The sequence below is a fragment of the Lytechinus pictus genome, chromosome 7, assembly GCF_037042905.1.
Source record: "Lytechinus pictus isolate F3 Inbred chromosome 7, Lp3.0, whole genome shotgun sequence".
Lineage (NCBI taxonomy): Eukaryota > Metazoa > Echinodermata > Echinoidea > Temnopleuroida > Toxopneustidae > Lytechinus > Lytechinus pictus.
This window is the reverse complement of record NC_087251.1, coordinates 41,733,654-41,747,792: the sequence shown is the minus strand read 5'-3', so window position 1 is coordinate 41,747,792 and position 14,139 is coordinate 41,733,654. Positions and strand designations below refer to the sequence as shown.

General features: G+C 37.2%; 1 protein-coding gene across 2 annotated transcripts; it reads right to left on the bottom strand.

Moving 5' to 3' along the window:
* Nucleotides 1-792: 792 nt before the first annotated feature.
* LOC129264402 (calmodulin) lies at nucleotides 793-13,758 on the bottom strand. 2 transcript variants are annotated; one of them, XM_054902276.2, is made up of 7 exons: nucleotides 13,094-13,758; nucleotides 10,262-10,282; nucleotides 9,377-9,407; nucleotides 6,914-7,057; nucleotides 5,959-6,085; nucleotides 2,817-2,932; nucleotides 793-1,499 (listed from the first exon to the last, which is right to left on the bottom strand). In XM_054902276.2, exons 1-7 carry the CDS (start codon nucleotides 13,094-13,096, stop codon nucleotides 1,471-1,473), a joined length of 471 nt encoding a protein of 156 aa, XP_054758251.1. In that variant the 5' UTR covers nucleotides 13,097-13,758; the 3' UTR covers nucleotides 793-1,470. The 2 variants fall into 2 exon arrangements, with proteins under 2 accessions (XP_054758251.1, XP_054758252.1); XM_054902277.2 differs by lacking the exon at nucleotides 10,262-10,282 and having other exon boundaries at nucleotides 13,094-13,360.
* Nucleotides 13,759-14,139: the final 381 nt, after the last annotated feature.

Genomic DNA, 14,139 nt, shown 5'->3' with positions numbered 1-14,139 from the left:
CTGTGACCACCACCACCATCATGCCAATCTTCACCTGTGACCACCACCACCATCATGACAATCTTCACCTATGACCACCACCACCATCATGACAATCTTCACCTGTAATCACCACCACCATCATGACAATCTCCATATGTGACCACCACCAACACCATCATGACAATATTCACCTGTAACTACCACCACCATGACAATCTTCATCTGTGACCACCACCACCATCATGAAAATCTTCACATGTGATCACCACCACCACCATGTCAATCTTCATCTGTGACCACCACCACCATGACAATCTTCACCTGTGACCACCACCACCACGACAATCTTCATCTGTGACCACCACCACCATCATGACAATCTCCACCTTTGTCCACCACCACGACAATCTTCACTTGTAACCACCACCACCATGACAATCTTCACCTGTGATCACCACCACCACCACCACCACCACCATGACAATCTTCACTTGTAACCGCCACCATCATGACAAACATCACCTGTGACCACAACCACCACCATGACAATCTTCACCTGTGATCACCACCACCACCACCACCATGACAATCTTCACCTGTGATCACCACCACCACCACCATGACAATCTTCATCTGTGACCACCGCCACCATGACAATCTTCATCTGTGACCACCAACACCATCATGACAATCTTCATCTGTGACCACCACCACCATGACAATCTTCATCTGTGACCACCACCAATACCACCATGACAATCTTCAACTCTAACCATCACCACCACTATCATGACTGATGTAAGATAGGTGTTTGTTTTATTGTTTCTTTTTTTGTTTGTTTTAATAGTAAACAATCCTCGTCAAAACATTAGAAGTACACTAATCTTTACAAGTATAAAAAAGAAAAATCTAAAAAGTAAAAAGAATGTTTTCCCCTAAGAATTGTACATCATCAGGCACTTCACAGAAATGTACATATCAAGTACATGTTATGGGAGTATCTTCTTATCACCATCAGATATAGATTTATTTCGAGTCTTTCAACATTTACATATTTTCTTAAAAATCAAATTTAATAAATAATCATGTTAACAAATAATTTATTAAAAAATGGGAATAGTGGTGGGTAAAGAGACGAACATCAGCGCATTGCAATGCGTTGATATCGACTGGAGAAATTGGAACAGAAAAATTATTGACTAATTAACATGGTTTGAGCATGGACCTCGATAATAGGTCAATGGTTTGAGAGTGCTGATCATTAATTGAAGAGCGCCATCTGTGTTGGGAAACAAAACGGGCCTTCAGGCCAATCACGCCTCATCGACAACGTCCTGGCTATTTCAGTCATCACATTACTCGTATTATATACAGTATATTATTGATTGGTTGGGGGTTGAATACGCAGATGAAATTGACCGATGACTGATTGGCGTATACAAAGTCCGAATGAAAGGCAAGACAGACATAGGATGGCAGGCCTCCACTTCACTTTGATGTCATCATCGTTACGAATTCTGTATGGTCATAGAAAATGACAAGTACATATAGAATGGTGAGGCACTTGCTGTCAAAATTTATATTTCTCCCAGTACGTATCGATTATCTTAGTCATATTCATCGTCATGAACATCACCGCGTGCCAATATGCCTCGAGGGTAATTTCCACTGTCGGTGAATTAAGGAGCTTTTGTTTTGCTCGATCTATGGCGACCTATGCTTCTACGACTACCGTATGATAATAACAATTGAACCATCAGCGCATGCGTCAACTCTGCAGGTTTGTCGGTCTTCCAGGGGACCGTTTCATCAACATTTTCATCCGACAAGTTGTCAGATCTGACATCTTTCCATGATTTTGATTGGCAGAGAGGCACTGTTCCTATGGTAACTGTCGGATAAAATGGGACTTGTTGGATAAAACGTCCGACAAGTCCTTTCATGAAACGCCACCCAGATCTTACGACTGTTTTGGGACGAATCATGACAACATAACCATTGATTTTAAGTCACGAGATACATTTTAATACATTAACCAGAGTACAGAACGACCATTCGCAAGATGAAACACGGTAATACCCGACGCAATGGAAGTAGTCGTCAAGTATCCGTCGTCCAAAACGAAAGCTCCTTATTTGGTCTGTACACATAATCACCGGAATGCGGTTGACATGGTTGGGAAAGGATGACTTTAGCGTATTCTGAATTTAGTTTCAATTCAATCTCTGGTCTAAAATTGTGATTTAATTATGGACGGCCAATCGTGACACAAAATTCTCACGATATACAAGTTCATCTTATCAGGTCATCAATGTCATCTGTAACTCGCATCATTCGTAACTGGTAGAGAACAAAATATATATCTGATTTGGTTTCTTTCTCCATGATAGCATGGAGAATTTAAGTACAGAGTTAAACTCGATTTCAGAATACTGACCGGGGAGGTTCTGATTTAACAGAAGTAGTCGCGTTTGTTTATGTAAGTGGGATAATAATGAGAGAGAAAAAACCCCAAATAATGATAATGCTGAGTAAAGGTATAGAGCAAGAGGGTTAAACCGTAAAAGCATCTGCCCCTCTTGCAGGCGTCAAATACACCATTCCAATTCATACTCGAGAAACCCGACTAGCCGTTGCTCTTCATTTGATTCATGTTTATTGTATAATATTCTTGTGAAAATGAAACAATGGGAAGTAATATTACAACCATAACGGTAATGACAACGGCTTTACATGAGGAGCATAATAATACATGAAAATATTTTCTCTGATTTATCGACAAATTTTATTCCCGTGGCAAAACGATACCAGACTCATTGGAAAAAAAAAGTTACCTTCATAATTGACTTGTCCATCACCATCAATATCAGCTTCTCTGATCATTTCATCTACCTCCTCATCTGTCAGTTTCTCACCAAGGTTTGTCATGACGTGACGAAGTTCGGCAGCACTGAAATCAAGTATTACAACAATCCCAGTTTTAGTTTTACGGAGTTTTGCATCAACTGCGCCATACCGAACTTAATCACCACATATAAGAATGTCGTTTTCATTTTGGCACTACTCTTTGTGCTCTACAAACCCTTTGATATCAACGTTTTAAAAAGGCCCCATGAAATAACTTATTTGAGGTAGTACACTGCAAAACTCTGGTGTTGATTTAACACGAATCTATATATGTCCACACCAGAGAAGTGTTAAACAACACCAGTTTTGTTTTGGTCTAACACCAGATAGGCGTTTATACAATACCAATTAGTATTAAAACAGCATCGGTTTGATTCCAAACTGGTGTTGTTTCAATACTTCTCTGGTGTGGACATAATTATATAGATTCCCGGCTGGTGTTAAATCAACACCGGAGTTTTTGCAGTGTATAAAAGTGACGAAGCCAACCAGGGGCCCCGTTTGATAAACATTGTTACATGTATAATAACAAATTTGCAATAACGGTTTAAAGCTACTGAAATTTGTCGATTTGATTGGCTGACAGTAAACTTGTTATAGAAAGTTTGCATTTGTTATGAAAACAATTCCTTATGAAACGGGACCAAGGACACTGTTCATGAAAGATTATCAGCTCGGACAAATTCGATTAAATTGACTGATTGGTTGGTAGAGAAGCACTAATATTCCCTAACTATGGTTTCCTGTAAAAGACAATCAATTTCAGCGCTCCCTGAAACAGTGCCCTTGCTATGGAGCGTCATGAAATAGCGGAAAGTAGAATAATGATAATATCAAACTTTGTTTTAAATAACACTGGTAATTATTAACATTTCAGTTAAGTGACCCTTTGTCTTAGTATTATCCTTTATTAAGACAAGTACCGGTAAAATAAATGACCGATGTTTAAGGTAATGAGACATATTTGTGTCGAAGGCCTACTCTCTTTCTCATCCGACAGATCCATTTGAAATTGTCTAAAAAGTAATAATACGCCAAAATGTGACAATTGCTTGTATCAGAAACAGTTCCACCACAGGGAGGGGGAGTGGGTAGTTTTGTTACCTTCAATGACGGAACCAAGCATGCATTCATATTTAAAAGAGATATACGCATCGATTGACGCCATATGGGTTTATAAATAAATCTCTGCGATTGACGCATATGTTAGGGCTTTGACAGAACATCTTTTATGCAGATAATGAACTGTGCCACGCATTTTATATTATGATGGTGCAATGTGTCATTCTTTTTATTTCACTTATTATACTCAAAATAGTGAGAGTGGTGGCTCATAAGAAAGTTATTATAAACTCGCGGGATCAGTGATAAACACATAAATGGCTAATGTTGGACCAAACTTCAGTTCATCACTCGACTTACTCAGCGGTGTAACAGGGGTCGGTGGCTAGGGGGAGGGGGGCAAGAGCCAAAAATTTCCCGGTCATATCATGGAACAGGCAATGGCGTCATAAGGCAAAAATTTTGAGGGGGCGATATGGCGTATCGGGCATATATATATATATATATATATATATATATATATATATATATATATATAAAAGCGAGCGAGCAAAAAATTTTGACATTTTTATTGCAAAAATCAAATTTTGTGACAGATTTTGACATAATGTTAAAAAGATATCGTATTTCACCCTCCTCTCTTTCCTTTTCTCTCTTTTTTTGTACGCCACGGTGAACAGGATTTTTGTTATGATTGTGAGCATCAGGGCGAAGCTCTATATGCTTGAGGGGGCCGAATATGGCGCTTCTGGCAAGAAGTAGCTTAATGTAGGTCCCGAGCGAGGGAAGCGAGCGATATAAAAAAAATCACCTTTTCATGAGAATCTAACATGAAGATAGATTTTAACGTGATATTCAGAAAAATTTAATACACTTTCCTTTCTTTCCTAATTTTTTTTTGTTTGGTTGTAGAACTTTTGGGGGCCATGGTCCAAACTCATCCATATAACAGTGCTTTATGGGTGGGGTCCAGGGCAGAGCCCCGGAACCTCTTGATATCAAAGCCATTTTGAACCTTACAGATGGCCACTTATTTTAATCAAATTGCGTGTATATTTATATAGCTTTAACACAACACATAAATTCAATGCAGTTGTGTATCGTAATCATCCAAATATTGTGAGGGGCACACCATAGCAAATGTGTGAAAATTTGTAAAAAGTCGCCAGCGAGCGAAGCGAGCCAGAAAAAAATGGCCTGTTAAAATGAAATTCTAATTATGTGATAGATTTTTACATCATTATAGCAAATATCATATCATATATTTTTTTTCATTCATCTCATTTTGCTGCCTCCTTTATTTTCTTTTATTTCCCATTGGCCGTGGAACCACCCCCCGTTACGCCAGTGCTTCAACGTAAAGCTTAATGCAGGAAGGGTCCATATAGGGGCCCGTTATAGAACTCATTGAAGATTACAGATGAAGAGCTGCACGGGGTCTTGACTCTTGGACAGAGCCTTTGGAGATTTAGCAAGTTTATGATAGACTTTCATACGACATTATGCTATATACCATCCATTTTTCTTCCCGCTCGTTATCTCAATCCTCGGCAGCCCGGTAGTGTACGTTATCTTGTCCCTATTCTTTAATTTCCAATTTAGATTTTGGCTAATTCCATTCTGCATTTATTTCCCGCTTTTGTTTGCCTTTTGATCATCTTTAATTTATTTCCCTGTCTTACTAATCATGCTAATGTATTTGTATATCGGGGCGAATTGTTCTTTCTCACTTGTTCTTTTTCCCTTCCTTTTCCCTTCCCTTTCTTCCCCCTTTTTTTTTTTCTTTTTCCCGTTTTTTTTATTTTCCCGGTGAGCTTCGCCAGAGGGGGCAGCTAGCCCCCCCTGCCCCCCGCCTGTTACGCCACTGGACTTACTCCTAAACCAATCTATCAACATGATCAGATGATTGTATTCCACATTATCAGCATTATCTCACTTATATGTACTGTATTTTAATATTATATCACATTAAATTTAATGGTAAATACAATTAAAAATGACATTAACCTGATAAATCCGTTGCCGTCCTTGTCAAATACACGGAAAGCCTCCCTGATCTCTTCTTCGCTGTCCGTATCCTTCATCTTCCTCGCCATCATCGTCAAGAACTCTGGAAAATCGATCGTTCCGTTTCCTGATGGAGCCGGGCAAAAGATGAGATTAGAAAATCAATGTGGCAAGCGAATAACCGCACATTTATACTCTAAGATATTATCATAATCTAGCGTAAAATTCACCCTCACAAATCGATCTGAACTTTCAAATTCGTAATGCTCTCATGTTGTCTACCTTCACCTGTTCAATGTGTATAGGTAAAGAGATAGGGGTCGTATCACAAAATTATATATTTCTCAAATACTGACGTCTCCATCTATTTATTAAGTACCTTTCTCGTTAGAACGACAATAATCAGATAATAGCAAAACCGGTTCCGCTTCCAACAGTCATGTACTTATTTTCCATTAAACATAATTTACGTTCTGAAACATAATATATATATATAACATTTACTAGTAACTCACATTTACCTATTTTCATGATCATTCAGATATCATCTGATTTTTCCTGTTTCTATGTATCTTTCTATATTCAGGCTGTGTTTTTTTTCACTGAAACACACCCGCCTACTTCGTTATTGGAAATAATTCAAAATAATTCAGTTTTATAGGTGGTGGTGATTTTTTGCTAAGAAAGCATGAATGCTTGTAAGCAAGCAACCAGAGGACCGACGGCTTAAGGTCCTCTCCGAAGGACCTGGTAATGAGGATCAATGCCTTACCAAAGGGCATGCACTAGCGCACCAAGTGGTAATCGAACCCGGGTCACCGGAATACGAATCCCCCGCTCTACCGACTGAGCTACCGCGCCTCCCAATTCATATTTCCACATAAATCTATTTAGACACTTCAAATTCAAGGAAATAAATGTAAGTCATTTTCCCTTTTTTTCCCCACATGCTTACCGTCAGCATCTACTTCATTGATCATGTCCTGAAGCTCAGCCTCAGTAGGGTTTTGACCCAGTGACCTCATCACTGTGCCCAACTCCTTTGTAGTGATGGTGCCGTCGCCATCCTTATCAAAGAGGGAGAAAGCCTCCTTGAATTCTGAAGAAAAAAAAACAGGAAAAACAATGGCTATAGGATAACGCATCTAAAAACTCTTCTTTCTTTGGAGGATGATTTTTTTTTTTTTTTTTAAGTTCTATGTTCCCTTGGGTGTTGGTGTACATTATATCAATTTAGTTTACCCATAATCATGATCTTACTCACGCGACCATATATCAAATTCAAAAGGAGGGCGAAAAGTAATGTTTTTTTTTCTCTTTGAAGTTATTGAATTTTACAAGTAAAAACCTTAAAGCTTAAAACTAGACTCGAGAGACGATTTACAATGCATGTAGTACCATGATAATAAACAAAACTACAAATTTCTAACGCAATAAACACTTCAAACATCATCATGATACTTTCGATTCCTGATTAAAAGCTTGTAAAAACACTTCATAACTTTTAATGCATTCATGTACTTTGCAATAAATTAACTGTTCGTAGGACCCTACTCCGTGATATCAATATGTGATCTAAAAGATATATTGGTGAATGCAAATAATTCAGGCGGCGTAATATGACTAAATAAACTCTATTATATTGATATTCCCATAAACTTCGGCCTCGCTAGGTTATCTTTTAAACTAGCAAATCAATGATGTGGAGCCCATCCGACATCTTGCAACGAAATTTAACACAATTTTTAATTTCAGCCCAGTTGACACTGTAGTGAATTATATTGGTGACATAAATTGAGGAAACAGAATTGAAATTGATGAAGAAATGACAGAGAAGAAACACTTTTGTGATTTATGAATAAATTTAGTATAAATTAGCATGAATAATTTTCTAGTCAAAATGTCTAAATTCTGTGTAGAACCTTGATGAACCTCATGTAGCTCTCAGATGGAACAAAAACAAATCAAAATCAGTCAACAAATAAATAAACATTTTTTGCGAGTTTTTAAAAATATGCATAAATTAGCATATTTAATGAGTTTCAATATTCTGTGTAGAAATTTTGTATCCCATCTACAGCTATCATATAAAGCAAACAAAATTGAAATTGATCAACAAATGAAGGAGAAAAGCATTTTTTTGGTGATTTATGAAAATTTTTTGCATAAATTAGCATAAATAATTTTCTAATCAAAATTTCAAAATTCTGTGTGGAAGTTCAGTGACCCTCATGTAGCTCTACCAGATGGATGAAAAAAAAAGAGCATTGGTCAACAAAATTTAATAAAGAAGATGTATTATTTGGTGATTATGAATATATTTTGCATAAATTAGCATAAATAATTCAATTTTCTAGTAAAAAAAAAATCAAAATTCTGTGTACAAGTTTGGTGAACCTCATAAAGTTCTATACCAGATGCAAGAAAAAAAATCAAAATCGGTCAACAAATGAGGAAGAAGCATTTTATGTGAATTTTTAAAAATAAGCATAAGTTAATTTTGCATAAATTAGCATAAAAAAATTTCTAGTCAAAATTTCAAAATTCTGTGTAGATGTTTGGTGACCTCATGAAGTTTTACCAGAAGGAAGCAAAATATCAAAATCGGTCAACAAAATAATAAAGAAGAAGAAGTTATGTGAATTTTTAAAAATACGCATAAATTAGCATAACATTTTTCTAATAAAAATTTCAAAATTCTGTTTAGAAGTTTGGTGAACCTCATGAAGCTCCACCAGATGGAAGCAAAAAAAAATCAAAATCGGTCATCAAAATGAAGAAGTTGCATTTTTGTGAATTTTGAAACATGCGCATAAATCAGCATATTTAATGAGTTTCAAAATTCTGTGTAGAAGTTTTGAATCCCCACCTAGTGCTATCATATACAGCAAACAGAATTGAAATGAAGAAGAAGCATTTTGAAATTGTGGACGGACGACAGACGACGGACGCCACGGCATAAGCTCATCTGGGCCGGATGAGCTAAAAATGACGCATCCTGCTCCTCCCCTCTCCCACTCTCTCTCCTTCTCTTTCTTTATCTTTCTCATTTACTCTTACTCTCTCCCCCATGCACCTACTGTAACATAATTATGTAAGATCTGATAGATTGTCAGTAATAATTGAATGATTACATCATTAGCCCATATAGCCAGGCCAGAGTTTATCGATTGCTACTAATAAAGAAAGCAGTTCAATCACCTATTGTGTTTTCTGCACATATGTCATGTATGCCTGATTTTATTCCGCCGTGAGTTTATCTCGGACGGCTCATCATAAAAAAGGAGATGTGTTCAACAACCCTTACTATATATCAATTCATTATCTGGACTTAATGTTTGATGAATTATGTTATTTGATAAGTGCATGACAGTCTCTTTATCATATTATATGCTATTGAGTATTGATGTATTATTACCTGCAATCTGCTCCTCAGTAAGTTGATCGGCCTGCATGATGAGAAGATAGAGAAAATGGAAATTATAAACATAACACTTGATTTTCACTACCATGGTATACTGTATGATATATGATGTGATCAACAAAAGAACAATGAACACTACGAAACACTAATCACCGCTTGACTTGATCAACAACAAAATTATCTTGTGGATATTCATCAAAAAAGTTTATCACCCAATTACATATGCCACAGTGATTACTAGATTTTTTAACGGTTTATTAATTTAAGCTTGGCAATCAGTTGCACAAATATTATACAAATAATTTATTTCACTATTACAGAACACATTTTCTAACATATTAAACACAACACAGCTTGAAGGGAGTAATACATTGAGTAAACATAACATTAATCGGTAAATTAGACTGCTTAAAGTCTGAGTTGTATACGAGCTACTATAAGGGATTCTATAAAACAGTCTGTTAGAATCAGATTGTATCAATATTTGTTTTCACTCTTGATTATTCATAAATACTGTACTTCAACAAGTGCAGAATGCAATAAAATAAAGTGCTTTTCGTGAGTACACCTTCTCTCACTGTTTTTTTTTGTTCTTATGATAAAAACCATCATCAATCATAAACGCCATGGTCATAGTACAATAAAGTTAATATTTGACTAACTCAATATCAGCACTACACGTACAAGTACATCGTTACCAGATACTAATTCTACTGACAATACACAGGTAAAACGCCACAGGGATCAGAAAGGGCCTTCTTTAATAAAATTCGACAGAAGATGCAAACAAGATACTGTATAAAGAACTAGAAGATATTGAACGATTTCCAACATTGATATATTCATGACAAAAGACATAACAGAAGCGAGATTGCTTACATTAATGGTGAGTTCCTGGGACTGCCCGGACAATTGCAGACAAGATACAAGTTGGAGACAAGAAGATTCAAAGGGGGAAGAGAAAGAAGGGAAGGGTGGGGATATGGTTCAAATCGAAAAGATAAAAAAGGGTAAAGATTAGAACAAGTCTAAGACAACCTTTTTTTTTGTTTCTCTTCAAAAATCTTTACTTTCTAATGAAGAAAACAAAAATTGATGCATGCATTTGCATTTCAGAGCGTTCTCATTACAGTTGAGGAGACCACAGCAAGGAAGCAAGCAAACATTTGGGGGGGGGGAGGGGTGGGTTAATGAGAACCATGGGCTGATAGAGATTTCAATTGGTTTCAAATGGACATTCCCAGGAAGATCACACACACATCTGCATAGGCAATTGATAGAGCGAGCATCCGATGGGTTCCATCACTTAGAAAATATTAAGCTAATGCCCTATATATCTCAAATTCGCATTGGCATGTGGGTTGAGAATCGGCGTATTGTATTTACTGGTCATTGGAAACCCTCCGTCATTTCTTTTTATCCGACATGGATAAATTGGCTCCACGAGTCGGTTTACACGGGTTGGAAAAGCATTACAAGGGGGTTCAGCCATGAGACAGCTGTCAGATTCCAGGAATATTTGGCATATCAGCATGCATCCTCGCCAATGAACTTGCCAGGCCATCTTTCTCATAACATATCTTCTCGGCTGGCCCGCAGCCTTATGTGTTTCAGAACACAGCATGCATCAAACAGCTTGGTATATTATCAACTCACTTCAAGATCTAATGAGAAAGCAAAGGTTTGCACAGGGAGTGGAAACACATACCTTATTTGGGGGAACACACAACATGCGTGCAATCGACCAATCATGATGACTGATTGAAGAAAATGAATCTCAGACAGATGTACAACTTATAATAGAGAATATATTTTTAAAAGAATTGTGGCATTAAATTGTAAAAAAAAAAAAAAAAAAAAAAAAAAAAACATGCGTCTCCTACTTATTCGGCCACCCATCCAAATCAAAGGTATCACATTGTTACAAACATTTACCGTATATTCTTCACAAGAGTAGGATTGAGCGGGTTTTTTTATTATGACTGGATGAGTCATGAAATTTTCATTTTAGCAGAGTCCCCTCGCTTCATATTGATCAAGAACTCGTGTTTCCTAGCAGGGGCGCATCAAGCTTTTTTTCCAAGGAGGAGGTTTGACCGAGAAAATTTGACAAGCAAAAAATGAAAATTAGAAAAAAAGGTTCACTATACAATGAAGGTGATTTTGGTCCCGAAAAAATCGAAAAGCACAAAAAGGGGTTGGTTCCAAAATGTAGATCATTACTTTTTTTTAAATAACTTTGCAGCCCAAGGGGTGAGGTTAAACCCCAACCCCTCCACCCCGTAGATCCGCCACTGTAAAGTTTAATTTTTCTTCGTTTTGGAAGTCACTTTCTTGTCCAGCAAATAATTAAGAACTATATGCTCTAGTATTAATAAATTTCATCCCTTCACTTTCGCCTGAATGCCCGGAGTCGGGATCAACGTCTTATAGATGAAACGTAGGCCTATCTATATTATGATGGCTAGCTTAATAAATACGCTGGCGAATGAGAGCTAGCGGGAATGGAGTATGTAGTAGGGTAGGGTGGGGGGGGGGGGGTTGTGCATGAATTGGGATCCTTGTAATATTTTTGGCGGGATAGCTTGGTTGATATTTTAGGCGAGCAAAGGAGTGGGGTATGAAGTGATGAGGCTAAGCTTGATTGAAACAAACCAAATCGTTGAGCGAACAGGAATTCAAATGGAGCAGAATGTCACGGCTAATTGTTTGGATCAAATTTATTTAATCACTTGTCTAGATAATGTACATGTAAAATGAATAACTAAAAAAAGGTAAAGGAAATGGAATTAATCTTAAATTGATTCAGTTTCTCGTCACTTAATCTATATATTCTACATGTATAACAGTTAGATCTGATTATTAAGTCGATTTAATAACCTTGGTAGATCTACCGGTTCAATTTTTATGAAGTTGAATTGTTATGATTGTAAATTTTGTTGATAACTAAATAGATCTAGGCCTAAAATGAAAATGGAATGAAAAAAAAAACATTTTGTAAATTTCTTCAAAAGTCTTTCATTTCTTTTTGGCTGCTACCCATCATTATAATACTTTTTATATAGATCTAGATCTACTGAGGTCTTGATATCTAACTGTTACATATTATTTATCTCATTTTAAATTAGAATGATCTAACTCTAGAAACTGAGGCGGAGTAGCGGCCTACCATGTCCACCTCCATGACTTTGGGCACCCATTCTATAATTTCGATTTTAGGATCTAACGCTAACCGGCTTTGACAATAAGTTGATAATTATTGGATACAAATAGTTTGTTGACTTAAAACCAGGCATGAAGCCTGATTCACATTCTAATGTAACGATACCAGAACCAGTAGATCTAGATATATACGATGTCGTGGCGCAAAAAGTTAGGCGTTGCCAGATTATCATCTGTGATCACACAGACCTGTAGACGAAGTACCGTACGAACACTTAAGCTAGATCTAGATCTACATCGGACAACGGTCTTTAATTTCTTTAGGTTAACTTGAGATGAAAACTTTAGGTCTAGATCTAGAAATATTACCCGTAGACTCTATCTAAATAAGTTTGTGTAACTTATATTTAACTTTTAAACTGTTTGGCTTTGAATGTATCGTTTCCATTTTCGACCGAATCATTTCAGACTAAAAAATGATCATCTTTTAAATCGCGTCTCTCGCTCTCACTGTCTCACACAATAAAAATAAAACAATACAAATCTTACCATCTTTCTGGAATATTAAGAAGTTAATGGTGTATAAATCAAAAGCAGGTGATGGTTGCAAACTTCTCACTCCAATAATGGAACGTACAAATCAAATGAGTTACCGCCGCAGTATCAACTTCGAATGGATTGAGATGATGGTCTTCAAGATCGTGGGCGCGCTGCTGATGCTGAGCTGAGCTGAGATGGAGTTATAGCTGAAAACTAGTGCAAAGTCAATGCGGATTTCCGTGAGGGCGTTTATTAATACCCCAAATTTTTTGTGGTAGCGTTGCATTGCTATGTTAGCAAGTCATTGGCAAAGCATGAGAAAGGCAGATCACTGCTCCGCAATGCGGCATATTACTGCGCATTGCGACGAGCTCAACCCGCCACTTCGCGCTATGCAGCAGCATGCATCGATCCAAGGCAGCTCTTTGGGAAAAATTAAACCAAGGGTCAAGTTGATTTTAAAGATCCATATTTATAGGGTTTGAACAGCCTGGACCAATATAAAAAAAGGCTGACCCCGAGGGTGACCCACTTTTCGACAATTAAGAATAAAGAATCGAAGTCGAAGACCGGAACGAAGTTTAAAAGCTTAATTTTCGTAAAAATCATCCAAGCAAGAAGGCGAGGGGCGGGTAGGGTATGAGGCGAACCGTTAATTCGCCGCCCCCAACTAGAACCGTTGCTCCCCCTTTCTCTCCAAGCTCCTCATTACAATTTGGAGGTTGGCCTTCGAACATGGCGGCCTAATCGTCATGTTAATGTTTAACAAAAGGCATGACGATAAAAAATTGCAAATTGTAAAATTGTAAATTGTATAATTAAAATTGTAAATTGCAAAATAGTAAAATCTATAGACCCTATCAGGCGCCTAGCCGGGGGGCGGTGGAAGCGGCAGCCCCCCCAACGCCCCCAAAAAGAAAAAAAAGGGGGGAAGGGAGAAAAGGGAAGAAGGGTAGGCCCTGTATAGCTCTATTGAATTTTTTTCTTTCTTTCTTTTTTGTCAAACATGTCAAAATAATAAAAACCTAAATGAGATGTTCTTTGAACTCTCTTTA

Coding starts and splice junctions, on each gene's coding strand:
- LOC129264402 (XM_054902276.2), bottom strand. Junction 7,058..9,376: donor TACTGAGGAGCAGATTGCAG/GTAATAATACAT, acceptor TTTTTTCTTCAG/AATTCAAGGAGGCTTTCTCC. Junction 2,933..5,958: donor GACGGCAACGGATTTATCAG/GTTAATGTCATT, acceptor ACTTGATTTCAG/TGCTGCCGAACTTCGTCACG.